Source organism: Dendropsophus ebraccatus, chromosome 8, assembly GCF_027789765.1.
Source record: "Dendropsophus ebraccatus isolate aDenEbr1 chromosome 8, aDenEbr1.pat, whole genome shotgun sequence".
Lineage (NCBI taxonomy): Eukaryota > Metazoa > Chordata > Amphibia > Anura > Hylidae > Dendropsophus > Dendropsophus ebraccatus.
In genome coordinates, this window is record NC_091461.1 from 81,777,078 (window position 1) to 81,793,776 (window position 16,699).

A 16,699-nucleotide genomic window follows, 5' to 3' on the forward strand; every position below is an offset into this window, starting at 1 on the left:
AATAGACCAGTTTGGATATTTTTGCACATTGAACACCTACGGCAGGATGATCTGACATGACAGCCACAAGAGAGAAAGTTAAACTCCTGCCATCAGAGTGATATCCAATTCTCTGCTGCAGAAGGCGGGTGTCCATTAGATATAGTAGCCAGAACCTGCTCTGTTGTGTGCAAGTCTAGGGTCCCTGTATGACTGAGATCATAAGATGGCTTAATCATTCACTTTACTTACTCACAAAATATTTTTATTTTTGGTCATATACAACAACCATTTGCAGTAACTTTTACTGTTTTTATTACTAATTTAATAAAGCATTACCAAATGCAAAAGGAAAAAAATGTTTAAACTGTGCCTTTTGTGAACGCACAATGACAAAAACAACTACCGCTAGATCAGCTCATTTCATTAGAAGTCAGTTTCAAGGAAGGAGAGGGAAAAAGAAATCACTGGTAAGTTAAAAGAATAAAATATAACAAAATCCCAGGAGTCAAGATACACAACTGCTAGAATAGCTGGTAGAAGCAACATTAAGCTGTATGAGAGCACTGCTCTCTGGTTGCATCTTAGTATTCAAGAATAACAGCTTCTGCAGAAGAGAATACGCTCCAATAGTTCAGCTATTAACCACACAGATGTTACAAACATTTTACAAGTCATAAGCATGTTACGCAAACTATGTCAATGGTGTGGTTCCAATAGCATCAGCAGGTGTCCATACTGCCACATCAAAGGCTGTAAAAACGGAGACTTCTATCCATCCCTGTAGATGCCAGAAACTTTGCATTCTGACCAAATGCCAGGCCTGTTGTGAGTGCGCTGTGATCTGTAGAAGAAAGAAAACTCAGAAAATAACTATACAAGGGATTATATTTCCTCCTTGTTGCAGGATTTACTACTAGGAATACATTTTAACTGTGAAAGAAATTCTACAACCTGGAAGACATTTGTGAACCTAGGGAAGACATTTCTAATTTTAAGCATCACAAATTTTGAATGTAGGAACATTGGTAAGACTATCAGAACAACAAAGTCTTACATTTCTTTTTTCTAAATGGCTATTTCTATATTACAGGGCACTTTATGCATTGTGTTTTGAATAAGCGTCTGTTAGAAAATGCATTAAAGAAGCAGTTCACAAAAAAATATTGCTCCCAATACACCCCCCCGCTAGCATGTATACTCACCACAGCTGATCGGTGTCCCGCGGCATGGTTCAAATCCAGCGGGCGCTCACTGCAGCTTCTGCAGTGACTCCTCTTCTCTGCCTTGTAATTGAATGCCAGAAGTCACGCGCTTCTATAGAGAATGCATGGAAGCGAGTGACTTCCAACGTATAATGACAGGACAGAGAAGAGGACTCACAGCAGAGGCGGATGTTGGACCAAAACGCAGCCGTGCCGCGGGACACCAATCAGCTGTGGTGAGTATACATGCCAGCGGCTACCGGGGAGGGGGGGAGGGGCAATAATAGTTTTTTGGGAACTGCTTCTTTAAAGGAGTACTCCTATAGCATGTAAAAAAAGAAAAATTAAATAAACCTGCTGCAGAAGCAAATAGCATTGCTTACCTATCTGTCCCAGTTCTAAAACCAAAAATCTATTTTTTTCTGGAGGTCTTTGTGAGGCTAGGTTCACACAACGTTTTTTCAGCTCCGTTTAAAATGACGTCCGTCATTTTGAGTCTGAAATAACGGACGTCATTTAGCAGCCTGGCCTCCCTTTAGTGCAATGACTGGTGTTTGTACATTATTCTAGCCTGGGTTACTAAATGGACTTCGTAAAAACGGACAACAAAACACAGTTATCACTGAACTCAAGGAGAACAGTGAAAAAAATTCCAATGAAGTACTCAATCAAGAGTCTCCACTGATGCCCCCCAAAATTTAAATATGCAAAACAGGAGTCCGTGGAGCCTCAGTTGTGAGTCTCAAAACACGGGATAGCCAGATATCTCTAGCCTGTTGCCACGGGGTGCCTCCATGATAGGGAGAGCACACCACCCTGATAAATAGCCCCTTAAGTCCCACTCGGTTGCGAGTATTGGAACATAAATAGGGAAACACCAGGGTGGCCCCTTTTTGTCAATGTCTAACTCAAGGTGCGAGTATTGCGATCATGACAAGGCTTGCCAAGTTAGGCTTCCATCCATAGACAGCCGTTTCAGGGTTATTGCCCCTCGTCAGTGTGGAGTAGGATTCTGGCTAGTTGGGGCAATAGCAAATCGACCAACAAAACACAGTTAACACTGAACTCAAGGAGAACAGTGAAAAAAATTCCAATGAAGTACTCAATCAAGAGTTTGAAAAAAATTCCAATGAAGTACTCAATCAAGAGTTTCCCTATTTATGTTCCAATACTCGCAACCGAGTGGGACTTAAGGGGCTATTTATCAGGGTGGTGTGGTGCTCTCCCTATCATGGAGGCACCCCGTGGCAACAGGCTAGAGATATCTGGCTATCCCGTGTTTTGAGACTCACAACTGAGGCTCCACGGACTCCTGTTTTGCATTAGTAAAAACGGAGAAAGAACCGAGACAAAAGAAAAACTGTGTGTGAAAAACTAATTAAAAACCTCCGCTGTTTGCAAAAGACATCTGAAAATAATGATCATGTTCATTATTCTGACGTCCGCGGTAAAATTGTCCGTTATTCAATACATTGTGCGCATTGGACGTCCGTCTTCCCACTGACTTTAATGCATTGCCATTGCAGTCAGTTAAATTGCAGCAATAACAGACTTTGAGATATATATATATATATATATATATATATATATATATATATATATATATATATATCTCAAAATCAGCAGCCTTTTCTCTATTTTTGACGCTGTGTGAACATAGCCTTATGTATTTTGTGGTTGTACTTCCTGGTTGAGGTGCTGCTCAGTGCTGCAATTTCCAGAATGCATTGCTTTCCCCCAGCTTTTCATCACAGCCCACCATGCTGCCACTCCCCCCGCACACCAGTGAGGTTACAGAACAAGCTGCTCCATTCAGCACAAGGCAGCATGGTGTATTCACACCTAAATCTCCATAAATACCCCAATGAAGATGTATATGTAGTGCATATGAAAGGGAGAGATGGTAAAGTAGGGGCTGGTCTGAGATAAAGACCTCACTGAGGGGTGGAGCATTGGCCTCAGACTAGATCCAGCCAAGCCTCCTGTGAAGATGAGGCCTTGCCTACAGAGTGGGAGGGAGCTTGAGAGCTGCAGACAATATACATTTTGTATAACTTCTAGTTTCTATTTCCTATCAGCATAAAGCATGCAAAACCATGCTAAAGCTAGTACTATAAGCGATTACACTACTTTAGAAAGTTGTGTGTCTTGGGATGATTCTATTCAAATAAAACTATTTCCTGATATGAGATATGCTCTGAAAGGCTAAATGCCTAATGGTCTCAACTCTTATTAACTTTTACAAAAGAAATTATCACTCTTTGGCACCTGAGAGCTCTTCACTGCAATATAATTTAGTTTAAAAAAAAAAGTCTTTAGTAAAGGCCCTATTACATGAAATGATAAGCGGCCGTTACGGACGATAATAGACTTGTGTAATAGAAGACAACAATCAGCCGACATGAACGATGTCGGCTAATTGTTGCAGTAGTTCGTCTTTCAACATGTTGAAATAGCAGTGATATGCTTCCATCGATCTGCAGAATAGGAACGACGGCAGCAGACTGCTGCTATCTGCTATGGGCTAGCAATCACACGGCCAGCCCCCCCCCCCAGCTCCCTCTGCACTCACCTGTTTGCTGCCAACGCGTGTAATAGGAGATTATGAGTTGAGCCCTTCAGGAATTTAGCCATCTCTCATATCACAAAATGGTATTCAAATAAAACTAACACCCCAAAACACCCCCCGACTGATCCACTACTTTAGGATGATTTGACCCATCATTAGGTAAGTCCAAAACTGGTAGACATCTACTAAGAAGTCTAATGAGTGTATATATTCTAATTGGGTTGGTGTTTACTTTGTTACAATATATTGTGTATGATTTACGGAAAAGTTGCACTGTCATAAGAAATGTGTCTAAGTAAAAAGGTCGCAAACAAATTCACCTGGTAATGACCAGACGTAAGCATGCACCAGTTTTTGTGACTTTAAAATAGGCGGAAATGATAAATTGGGCGCAAATACTGGAATATGCAAATTTTGGGGTGAAAATGCTAAACAAGCGGATTTAAAAAAAAATGGTCTCATCTAAAAAAAATATTCACCCGTCGAATACTGGCTCATACATAGAACTTAGACCAAAAACGGTAAAAAAATGTAATTATTCACCTAAAATAGGCGCAAAGCCCTTAATAAATTTATCCCATAGTGTTAAATATGAATAACCTTAGAGTGTCACAATTTTATTACTAAAAATGTCCTGAAGACAACATAATTTACACATTCTGTTAGCATCATATGCCTTAAAGCCATAAAACAAACCTGTGAAGTGCAAAACTTCAGCCCACTGCTTGCAGATATAAACTTGGATATCTGTCCCTCCAACTGCAAGATAAGTACCACTCTGATCAAATACCAATGATCGCACCTGTTTGGGAAGATGATGGAAAAACCACAGTTAATTTTAAGAGGGCTACCACATTCCACTCAAGCTGCACAGTGGTACCTCGTTTTCAGAGTAACTTGGATTAAGAACGCTTTGCAAGAAAAGCTCACCGTTTTTCAAAATTGTGATTTGGTTTAAGAGAGCCCTGTCCTGGGTAGGAGGTATAGTCTGCGTAGCGGGGTCTACAGCACTGTACTCTGACCCAGGAACTCCCCCTCACCTTCCAAATCAAAGCAGATCCACTTCAGGCTGGGGCTTTTATCAGGGGACATGACTGTGGAGGTAATTTCTGTAACCCCTCCCTCCCCGGACAGAGTATGCTGCATTTATGTGCCCACATATGTTCTGCTCATTCCTACATGCTCCCTGCAGTCTGTAAGCCCTTGTGTTTCCCATCCTCTCCATTCCTGCTATAATGTGCCTGCACTCACACCCAGCTATACACACTGCTGCTATAACGTGCCTGCACTCACACTCAGCTATACACATTGCGGCTATAATGTGCCTGCACTTACACTAAGCCACTCACACTGTATAGAGAGGTTTCTGTCAATGTCCTCCTGCACAGCTCTGTGATTCTCACTTCCTGATTGGTCCATGCTGAACACGCACCCCTTCCCCATTACTGTCATGTGACCACACAGACCTTTGACAGCAGCCCTGCTTCTTTATTCTAACCTGTTGTACTACACTACTGCATTGTGGGCATCTGCAGTTCCATTCTGTATCTACAAACTGCCGCTGTTTTTTCAGCTTTATGCACTTACTATACATTATACTCCACATGCTGTTTGCTATACTGTACAGTAATAGTCATACACCTCTATCCCCCCCCTGTATAGTCATACACCCCTATCCCCCCGTATAGTCATACACCCCTATCCCTCCCTGTTTAGTCATACACCCCTATCCCCCAGTATAGTCATACACCCCTATCCCTCCCTGTATAGTCATACACCACTGTCCACCCTCCCCTGTATAGTTATACACCCCTGCCGCCCCCCTGTATAGTCATACACCCCTATCTGCGCCACCCCCTGTATAGTCATACACCCCTATCCCTATGTGCCCCCTGTATAGTCATACACCCCTATCCCTATGTGCCCCCTGTATAGTCATACACCCCTATCCCCCCCTGTATAGTCATACACCCCTATCCCCCCGTATAGTCATACTTTGTAATTGGGTTTATTAGGCAAATATGCCATTATCTGCATTCAAGACGACTTTTCCTAGGTCCCCCTCCCCTCCCTCCTCTCTTCCATTCACTGCTCATTATCAGGAAATCATGTCTTGTTGCAGAAGACATGCCCCTGTCTGTTCTATGGAGAGTGGAGGCGGGAGATTAGTCAGCAGTAGAGAACAAAGGATTACGATTGCACAGCGGGAGCTTTGTGAAAGCCTCTATTCAGAGGCCAGAGAGGTCAGTGCTGACTTATGAGAAGATAGCCCAGTGATGTAGCTGTAAATTAACTCTTTGTTGTCCTGTTTAGGTGCCTGTTTTAGCGCAGTAATGCATTAATGTATGCTAGCGACTCAGATTGTTTTTTGTGACATATTGCACTTTATATAAGGGGCAAAATTGGTCACTATCTTGTGTGATTTTTTTTGTTGAAAACATCAAAATATCATGAAAAACTGGAAAAATGATCATTCATTTTTCCTGTTTTTTTAAAAATCAAACATATGCTATTCAGCATGCGGTAAAAATAACAATTATTGTATTCTCTGGGTCACTGAGGTTATGTTGATACCAAATTTGCAAAGTTTTTTTTTAATTATTACCACTTTGGTGCAATAGAAACTATCTTTCTGATAAAAAGGATAAAAACTGTCGCCACATTGCAAGATCTATAGCGTTCTTATCTTTAGCGCAACAGAGCTGGCTACTTCAGGTAGTAGATGGTGCCAGCGGGTCGGACCGTAGACTAGGTCCACAGTAGTATATACAAGGATAAACCAGCAGCACTCCATTCTCTTAAAATTCAAAAAGCGTGAATTTATTCCATATACAAGTGCAACGTTTTAACCTCCTCTCGCGGTCTTTTTCAAGCATGCTTGAAAAAGACCGCGAGAGGCATTTGAAACGTCACACTTGTATATGGAATAAATTCACGCTTTTTGAACTTTAAGAGAACGGAGTGCTGCTTGTTTATATATAAAATATATATATATACACACATATATGTTTGTTTTGATCTCTTTTATGACGTATTTTCTGAAGTGGATTGATAAAATACAGCAATTCTGGTGCTGTTTTTTCTATTTTTCTTTTACAGCGCATGTCATGCGATATAATTATTGATATAGTTTTATAGATTGGGTCGTTAGGCACAGATACCAAACATATAGGTTTTATGTTTTTTACGTGGTTTTATGTAATGTTTTATTCTATATAGGGAATTTAATGTATTTTTATTATTGGGGGTCTGGTGGGGATTTTTGTGTGTGTGTTTTGGTGCAAACTTTCCCCCACCCCACTTTTACACTAGTGTACATTACTGTACACTAGTGTATACTAAGCATAGATCTCTTGATCAATGTTACAATACACTGCACTACTACTGTAATGCACTGTATTGCCTATGTCAGCAATGAAAAATCTACACAGCCATACGAGAGGCTTTACACTCGCAATCCTGGGGGCCTTCAGAAGGCCCCTAGGATTGCCATGACAACGATCGGAGGCCTGGACCTCACCGCGATCAGGTGAGTATATAACTGCACCTCACCGGAAACCCATTACATGCTGCTGTCATGACTTGACATCAGCATATAACGGGTTAAAACTACCCGGAGCTGTAAATTACCGCTCCGGGTAGTTGCAGCAGGAGATCAGCTGTCATGCTGACAGCTGATCTTCTGCGCCGGTACCATTTATTCTGTCCCCGACGTAAAAAGCCCAGTAGTGACCGCTGTAAAAAGCTGATACAGCGGTCACTAAGGGGTTAAAATTGGCTGTACTATTGATTTTTGCAAAAAAATAAATAAATAAATAAATTAAACAGATACACTTTAAGTAGATAATGTGGGATTAGAAGTAGGATTAGAACAACGTAGCAGTAAATACTGTTACACCTGTTCACCGGTCATGACTGGTATTGCAGCACAGCTTGACTGAGGCAAAAAGATCCCTTTAACTAAGTCCCATATCAACTGATTAAAGGGGTTATCCAGGAAGAATGAACTTTTCTGAAAAGTAGATCTCTGTACCCCCCCCCCCCCCAAATCAATCTCCACATTTGGCCCATTGTACTTTGCTCTTCCTGTTGGCTCTGTAGGAATGAATAGAACCGCGGGTGCGGCACGTGACCTGAGGCTCTTTCAGTCCTATGGAGCCAGCCGGGCCCGATACGGGGATCAGCAGAGGGGTAGAGGTCAGACCCCCCCCCCCCCCCCCCCGCGATTGCCTACTTTTCCCTATACTGTGGATAGGGGAAAAGTTAATTTTTCCAGAAATACCTCCTTAAACTTTTAGGGGTCTTAAATGTATTTTTGCCAATACATTTATTTAAACTTGCCTCCTTATATATATTTACCAGCCAAAACACTGCTATTAGAGCAGAGAGGTGGTTGGTAATCTAGACAATGAGCTGTCAACAATTTAAGGAAAACAGCAGGCATATCAGGAATAGGTTGAGATGAGAATACCCCTAAAACAGATGCATTAGTTTTACTTATGGAATAAATATTTATCTGTTGAGTGTACAAGACTTCTTGTAAGATGTAATACCTGGTAACCCTCTTCTAGCTGCAGCGTCTTGAAGTTTTTCAGTTTACGCAAATCCCAAAGTTTGACACTGGAATCGTCAGCAGCAGTTGCCAAGTAATAACCATTTTCTGAAAATGCCACGCACGATACAGGGCCTGAATGTCCAGGAAAGTTAGCCACATTTGACCGTTCCTGGTAAAGAACATGAACAAATGTTACAGTTTCTTCAGACAATCTGACAAACATTTGTGGATATAATCATTGTAATCCATCTAGTGGTGGTTATAGTGGAGTTTAACCCCTTTAGGTCAAAGCCAATTTTCGTTCTTGCGCTTTTGTTTCTTCCACTTTATGTTTAAAAGGCCATAGCACTTGCACTTTTCACCTAGAGACCCATATGAGCCCTTATTTTCTGCGACACCAATTGTACTTCGCAATAACAGACATTATTTTACCATAAAATATGCTGCAAAACCGGAAAAAAATCATTTGCGCTGTCAAATTGAAAAAAAAAGGAATTTGTCTTCATTTCAGGGAGTTTCGTGTTTACGCTGTTCAACCTGGGTTAAAACTGACTTGTTATATATGTTCCTCAAGTCGTTACGATTACAATGATATGTAACATGTATAACCTTTCTTTTATGTGATGGCTTTTAAAAAATTCAAACCATTGTTAACAAATATATGTTCCCTAAAATTGCTCTATTACCATGCTTAGAGCGCTTTTATCCTTTGGTCTATGGGGCTGATTGATGTGTCATTTTTTGCGCCATGATGTGTTCTTTCTATTGGTACCTTGATTGCGCACATGCGACTTTTTGATCAGGTGTTAGAAAATCTGTTTTGCATTTAGAAACTTTATGAACCTGTGCACAAAGTGTCAACGTAAGGTGTATCTGATGTGCACAAATGCTGAAGTGTCAGTGGGAACTGCACAGCAGCAAGTAATAAGCTGCATTCACTGGTGAAGTCTCAGAGACACATTCACAGTGATTGTACTATTCAAATGCACAGGAATATTTCTTGTTATTTCTGTTCGACCTTCTGTGCTTACACAAAACCACACAAGCTGTAAGGAGACTACAGTTCTCGCTCACTCTAAAGTCACACACTCTTTACCTTTAAATCCCAGATCTTAATTTGAGAATCCATGGTTCCTGTACCAAAAATGAGCCCATCGGGATGAAACTGAGCACAAGTAAGAGCTGCAGAGGGAAATATATGAGCTTAGTTAAAGTGTCACTGTCGTTAATTTATTTTTATTTTTTTTTGCAGAAATCAATAGTACAGGCGATTTTAAGAAACTTTTAAGTAAATGGGTTTATTAGCCGAAAAATTACTTTTTGTAATGAAAAAGCAGTTTCAAGCTCTCCCCCTGTCTTCATGGTTTTCCTATGGAGAGAGGGAGATGAGGCACCAAAACAGGAAAACAAAGTTAATTTAGAGCTACATCACCAGGCTCTCTTCTCTGAAGTCACCACTGACCTCTGTGACCTCTGAATAGCACTCTGAAGCTGTGTAATCACTTTGTTCTCTAGTCTCTGCTGCCGACTAATCTCATTCCTTCCTCCTCCCCCCTCCCCTCTCCATAGCTCAGACAGGATCCGACTGATGAAAAAGAGTCGAGATTTCCTGATTCTGAGCAGTGAATGACAGAAAGGAGAGGAGGGGGACCTGGGAAAAGGCTTTTTAAATGCAGATAATGGCATATTTGCCTAATAAACCTAAGTACAAAGTTTCTTAAAATTGCCTGGACTATTAATTTCTGCAAAAAAAATATATATATATCGACAGTGACTCTAAAGTTTACAGAATTATTGTGTAAAATAACTGTGTGCAAACAATCATCTTACCACAGCCTGAAGTTTCATCTGTCACTTTAGTGAGAACACGTCCTGCATGAATGTCACTGAATGCCCAGTACTTGAAATAAAAGAAGATGGACAAAATGCTCAGAGATATAAAACAGTAACAAAATAAACATTTTAAAGTTTCTAAGATGTACTTACCTGGTCATCTGAGCAGCTCAAAAGGTAGTCTCCAGTTGCATGGAGACTTAGACCTGTTACGGCTCCTTCATGTGCTCTTAAAACTTGAACACAGGAGGCTTCTGGCACAGACCAGACACGTATTGTAGAGTCAGGTGAGGCAGAGAACACCAGCTCCTAAAAAATATAATAAATATTATGTATTTAAAACAAATAGAAAACTTGTAAAACATTAAATAAAAAAAAAACATGTGGAGCGAATAACTATGTAACTCGTGACAATGGCATCCGTCAGGGTGGAATGGAGGGCAGCAAAAAAATGGTAACATTGATTTGCTAAAGGCAGGAGGAAGGATTTGATATAGTATAAGCCTCAGTTACAGGGGAATTCCTCAGTATTAAATAAAGAAAATACGATAAATTATGCATGTTAAAGATGTTATTCAAGGATTAGAAAAATATAGCTGCTCATTTCCAGAAACAGCGAGACTCAAGTTTAAAGCTACTCTTTACCCACAATCTGACCCCCCCCAAACCGCTTGTACCTTTGGATAGCCGCTTTTAATACAAGATCTGTCCTGGGGTCCGTTCGGCAGGTGATACAGTTATTATCCTAAAAAACAACTTTTTAAAACTTGCAACGGCCGGGGCTTAGAATGTCTATGCATTAGGCTGGCACAGCCTCTCCATCCCTCCTCATCATTAGGAATGCTCCAGGCAGATTGTCTTCTATTCCCCACCTGTGTCAGCCCGACATATTGGCTGGATCGTTAAGGTACCTGTGCAATGTTCAGCATGAAGAACATGTTCCAGTGGCATTCCTAATGATGAAGAGGGTGGGGAGGAGGGATGAAGGGGTTGTGCAAAGATACTCCCGTCGGTCACGGCGCTGCAAGTTTAAAAGTTGTTTTTTTTTTAGGACAATAGCTGCATCACCTGCCAAACGGACGCCAGGACAGATCTTGGATTAAAAGCAGCTATCCGAAGGGACAAGTGGTTTTGGGGGGGTCAGATTGCCAGTACAGAGTCGCTTTTGATCTTTAACACTATCTCTCACTTGGTGGCGCAGCAGGATCGACTAAAAAGAACCCTGAATGTGGGCAGTCCTCTTCTCATACAAGCCATGGTATGGAACTCCTGGAAGTGCCATAGACTGCATTGTGAGAAACTAACAATGCAGCCTATGGCGCGTCCGGAAGTTCCGTACCATGGCTTGTGTGCTCCATTTCTGAAATCTGAACTGTGTCACTTTATGTGTTTATAGCGCCATGTGCTTTAACTTATCTTACCAATTCTAAGTCTTTTTTTTTCGTGACATATTGTAGTCACTGTGTGGGTATAATCATGTGAATTTTATTGAGAGAGAGACACTTGGTCTGAAAGTGGTTAAGGGACAAGATATTGGGCAGGTGGTTTTATCGTTATGGCTGATTGGATTAAGAAGCCTCTGAAAAGTTAAAACATTACATCTAGATTCTAAGGCACAGTACCTGGGAAGGATGAAACACAACATTAGTGACCTTCTTGGTGTGCCCTTTCAGAGTTGCAAGGATCTGCTGAGACATGGCATCAAATACCACAACACTCTTATCAGCCCCACCTGTGGGAACAAAACACCTCTAAATTTAGTACCTAAATTCACAATACACAAATTGAACATACAAACAGAGCTAAAAAAACAAACAAAACAAAAACCTTTTATCTCCACTATTATGGTATATTCACACGTAGTATATGCACAACGCAGATTTCACCATTGACTTCACCTTCATACGTCCAGAAAATCCAGATGGATTTCCGGACCCATGGGGAACAACCTTCAGCACTTTTCCTGAAGGGTATCTGTTCTAGAAAAAAAGGTTAGGACTTTATACATCCTGGCCTTTGTTCATCCAGAACACCCTCATACAAGTCTATGAGATCGGCGAAACTCTGGACGTTTTCCTGATGCGCATTGAGAAAGCGCCTTGATTTCCTAATTTGTTGCCGCGATGATCCCTTTTAGCTGTGCGGTGTGCAAACCCACAACTTAAAGGAAGGCCCAAGCCGATGAGACAGGCGGCTACACAGCAACTCCCCATGCAATGAAGAGCGCCCACCTGACCAACCAGAGCTGGAGACTGAGGGGGGGGGGGGGGTTGCAACTTGTGTATCCCCGGCAAAGCACCCGGTAAAGGGGGCCTTACCAGAAGAAAAACTGCAGCATAAAATGCACAGCATATTTAGTACCTGTGAACACAAACTTAGGTTGCGTCTGCACAAGCAGTCAAATACTTGCGTTTTAAACCATGCCTGCATGCGCCACACTTAGTTTGCCAGCTGGCTAGCTGCATTAGATAAGGCCACTCTAAGGCCAGTTTCACACATAACAGGATCCACAGCGGATTTCATGCTGCAAGTTCCACAGCGAAATCCGCTGTGATCCAGTGTCCTGTCATTTTCTATGGGTTTATATACAGCGGATTTTCATTAAAGGATGTACGAGTTACATCCTCGGTCCTGAACAGGTTAATCCACAGGTCTATCCCTACACTATGTAGAAGAAAGCCCTCTGGTAAAAAGCAAATTTGGAACATTGTAAGATTAAATTTTACTGGAGTGCTGCCTTATACAAAGTTTGTTATGATTTAGATATGAAACATTTAAAGAGGACCTGTCACCCCCAGTGCCAGGGTGACAGGCTCCCGACCCCCCGCTGGAGCACCCTATACTCACCTGATCCCGCTTCTTGAGCTGGCCGGGTGACTGCGATATCAGCGCCCGAAGCCCGGCGCGCGCACTCCTCAGATGAGTCCAACTCTCATAGAGAATGACAGGTGAGTCTGACGCTCCGTCATTCTCTATGAGCGTTGGACTCATCTGAGGAGCGCGCGCGCCGGGCTTCGGGCGCTGATATCTCAGTTACCCCACCGGCTCAAGAAGCGGGACCAGGCGGGATCAGGTGAGTATAGGGTGCTCCAGCGGGGGGTCGGGAGCCTGTCACCCCGGCACGGAGGGTGACAGGTTCCCTTTAAAAACCAGCATGTTAACCTCTGGGTATAGAATGAGTAAGAGATTCCCTAAGGTTTTTGTTTAAGATTAGTGCAGAACTTAAAATGGATTTCTCACCTGTAAGGGTTTTGTTGGTGTCTGTTGGACACAAGTCTAAAGCCAAGATACCAGGAACACTTGCACTGTGTAATCCCTGCAAACATAAATCAGAATTCTGACACAGTAATAAAAATAAATATTCAAAATGTCTAGTATACACAAAGGTATTGTTCCTTTTTCTGTTGGTACCCAGCTTAGAACAGAGCTGATTTTGAAGGGGGTTATAACTTTAATTTTATTGCTTTTAAAAAAATTAAATCTTTTTTAGAAAAACTAAATGTGTTTAAAATTGCTCTATTACTATCCTTATAATGCTTTTAGTTTTTGGTGTATGGGGCTGTGTGAGGTGTCATGATCTCTATTTATAGCAGTATCTTGCTTGCATACATGCAATTTTTTGATTACTGTTTGTTTATTGTGCAAAAAAAAAAAAATATTTTCTATACTATATCGCCCAGCCCTACTTGACAATCCCTTAATTTATTTTTGTGTCAATAAATTAACTACTAGCTTTACAGTACACTTGTTATATACTTTTCCCCACATATGCTACTAAAAAGCAGCATCTGAGGAAACAAGATGCAAAGTGGCAAGTCTGCAGACACCCACCACATGTGAGGATACTTGATGATATTTGCCGAGTTCTTCAGGCTTGACAAGATCCTCTGGGACGGTCTTTCCTCGCTGCAAAATAACAAATGAGAAAACAATGATTAACAAAAATAATGTATTGTACGGTATTCAACTGGTAAGCATGTGATAAATTTGTCATATAGTAATCTCACACGACAAAATAAATAATGTGGCCACGCACATTAAAAAATAGTACTTAAGCTATGGGGGTCGGGGTTTGTCAAATTGACTCAACTACCCTGGTGGGATGAGACAGTCTTTCACCTAAAAACATTTAAAGTTCTTAGAAGCTTTTATCACAGCCTTTACTCAAACAGCTAGGTAAAACATTACCAAGTAACTAGGTAACCTTCCTTATGCCATGGAATAACTATAAAGAAATTTTTTTTTTATAAAAAGTTATAAATCGCAACAGCCAAGGAAAGAGTGTGCATCTCTGTGTGGCTGTCAATTAAATCCAACTCCTTTACTTCATTATAGCCTATGAAGTGAAAGAGTCAAATGATAGACTGAGGAGTAAGAAGTGAAGAGCGATCAATACCATCAAAACGAATCTGTTTTTTTAGCGGACACAAAAACGTGGTCGACCTCATTTTTGTGTCCGCTAAAAAAAACGGGGAAAAAAAACCGTTTTGATCTGTTTTTTTTTTTATTATGAAGGTCAATGGAAAAACGGATCAAAAAGGATGCACACACTTGCATCCGTTTCTATCGTTTTTTTTTGCAAAAAAACGGATTGCAAAAACGTAGTGTGAACCCAGCCTTACCTGAAAGCTTGTCAAAAAATTTTTTTTAAACGACAAGAATGCTTTAAAGATAAGTTAAGGACAATTCAATCCTCTATTTAAAAGCTTTCCTTACCTTCTTACGCTCTGTGGTGAGCACAGTTGCTTTGTCTTGAAGCTGAATAAAAAGAAATAAAGATCATAAACAAAAATAGCAAGTACAGCTGTATTAGAGTGTAACTTTTAGACTGTTTTTAGACACACTTACCTTCTGTATGATTTCGGCTGACATCCCCACCAGTTCTCCCAAGTCCATAGCTTCCACTGATCCCTAGCCAAAATTTTTTAAAAAATTACTCAGAAAAAGGGTGGGTCAAAGAAAAAGCTGCACACAAACTTACAAATGAACAATAGAAGGCAAAATATACTTACCGCTGCCCCAGCTTGTGGGGTAGGGTTGGCTTGCACAGAAATACCGGCTTGTGGCTTGAGTGTCGCCAGAGCTGTAAATGAATAAACACCAACGAAAATTATAAAGCTGTATATTGAACATATTACCACAGTGAAATTGGAGTCAATGTCTAGTGTTAAATCCCCAGTCACCCTAAAATCTAAGACCCCCTTCACACTTTCATGGCTGTTTTTATGGTCTGATCAGGAAGCTTTGGGAAATCATCAGTGTTTCCTGACCAGAAAAACAAAAGAGGGAAAAAAAACATTTCTTTGGTCCGTCAGCCCAAAGAATTGACATGCCCAATTCTTTTGGTGGAAGGCTCAAGGTGAAGGCAAATGTCACTGGGTCTATTAAATGGACGGAACTTCAAGTGGAGGCAGTCCAACGGAATCTGCTTGAAGTCTCAGTGGAAAATCAGTAGTGTGCATGTACCCTGACAGTCTGGTGCACTTCATGAGCTCAAGAAAAAATTTTTCTACATCCTGGACAGACAGATATGGAGAGTCCTCTCTCCCCTTCCTGCTTGACTGAAACCTGGAAGCAAAGTCTCCAGCAGGGTCAGGAATAGTGAGGAGGTATTACAGCTTGCTGCATTTCAGGACCTTGGAAAAGCCAGTAGTAAAGAATAAAAACATTTTTATATGTTATGGCGGCACAGCTATATATATGAAAGGTACCCTCCCTTACGTCCTAAGCAGCAGCATGAATAGGGAAGATTCTATCTTCCTGCAATGATAGGACAGATGGTATCAAGCAATTAAAGACTGAGGGTGCGTTTACACAGAAAGATTTATCTTGACAGATTTTGGACGGGGGGGGGGGGGTTATAAATGATGTTTTTTACTGCTCTGCTGTATCAGAGAGGAGATTTTTTTACTTTTTTAGTAGAGCTATGGCTCAGCTTCTCTGCTGTATGAAGCTGCTGTGTGAGGTAGGCTATGAAGCTGCTGCAGTAAGTATCATGGTGCTGGCCAGATCTGTGTCCTCACCTGGGCGGCTGCTGATGCTTCTTGATACTTCAGCAAGATAAGTTCTGCTGCTTATTCTTTGTGTGTCAGGAGGTTTATCTAGTCTTATTGGATATAATATATCATGAGGCTTTTACACCTCAAATGTTTCATTCAAGTATCATTCACTTTTTTTACAAATGTTGTGCAAGTCCTGTTACACTGTTTCATGTAATGAGTGACCTGTGTAACTACAGTGTGTGTAGGAACACAGCTTTAGAGCTGCTAGTTTTGTATTTAATACACCTGCTGTGTCATTATTTGCTCTAGCACTGCTATCAGGTGATACAGTGATAAGCTATGAAACTGTGTGTGTGTGAACACAACCCTAGAGCTGTTAGTTGTGCATTGTGAAGGCCTGCTGCCTGATTATTTTCTCCAGTACTGCTATCAGATGATGCAGTGAAGTTATAAAACTGTGTGTGTGAACACAGCCTTAGAATTGTAGTTGTGTACTATGTATACCTGCTGTCTGATTACTTTTCAAGTACTGCTATCAGATGATACAATGAAACTA

At 41.1% G+C, this 16,699-nt stretch overlaps 1 protein-coding gene across 1 annotated transcript in view; it reads right to left on the reverse strand.

Moving 5' to 3' along the window:
* Positions 1 to 222: 222 nt before the first annotated feature.
* Positions 223 to 16,699, reverse strand: part of PRPF19 (pre-mRNA processing factor 19) — a 54,094-nt gene continuing 37,617 nt past the window's right edge. The window contains exons 5-16 of the mRNA XM_069980762.1: positions 15,154 to 15,224; positions 14,990 to 15,052; positions 14,858 to 14,899; positions 13,973 to 14,047; positions 13,382 to 13,457; positions 11,764 to 11,873; positions 10,295 to 10,450; positions 10,139 to 10,208; positions 9,405 to 9,490; positions 8,307 to 8,477; positions 4,450 to 4,555; positions 223 to 823 (exon numbers count right to left, since the gene is read on the reverse strand). Of these exons, the coding sequence (XP_069836863.1) occupies positions 726 to 823; positions 4,450 to 4,555; positions 8,307 to 8,477; positions 9,405 to 9,490; positions 10,139 to 10,208; positions 10,295 to 10,450; positions 11,764 to 11,873; positions 13,382 to 13,457; positions 13,973 to 14,047; positions 14,858 to 14,899; positions 14,990 to 15,052; positions 15,154 to 15,224 (1,124 nt within the window). The 3' untranslated portion in view covers positions 223 to 725. The remainder of the gene's footprint in view (positions 824 to 4,449; positions 4,556 to 8,306; positions 8,478 to 9,404; positions 9,491 to 10,138; positions 10,209 to 10,294; positions 10,451 to 11,763; positions 11,874 to 13,381; positions 13,458 to 13,972; positions 14,048 to 14,857; positions 14,900 to 14,989; positions 15,053 to 15,153; positions 15,225 to 16,699) is intronic.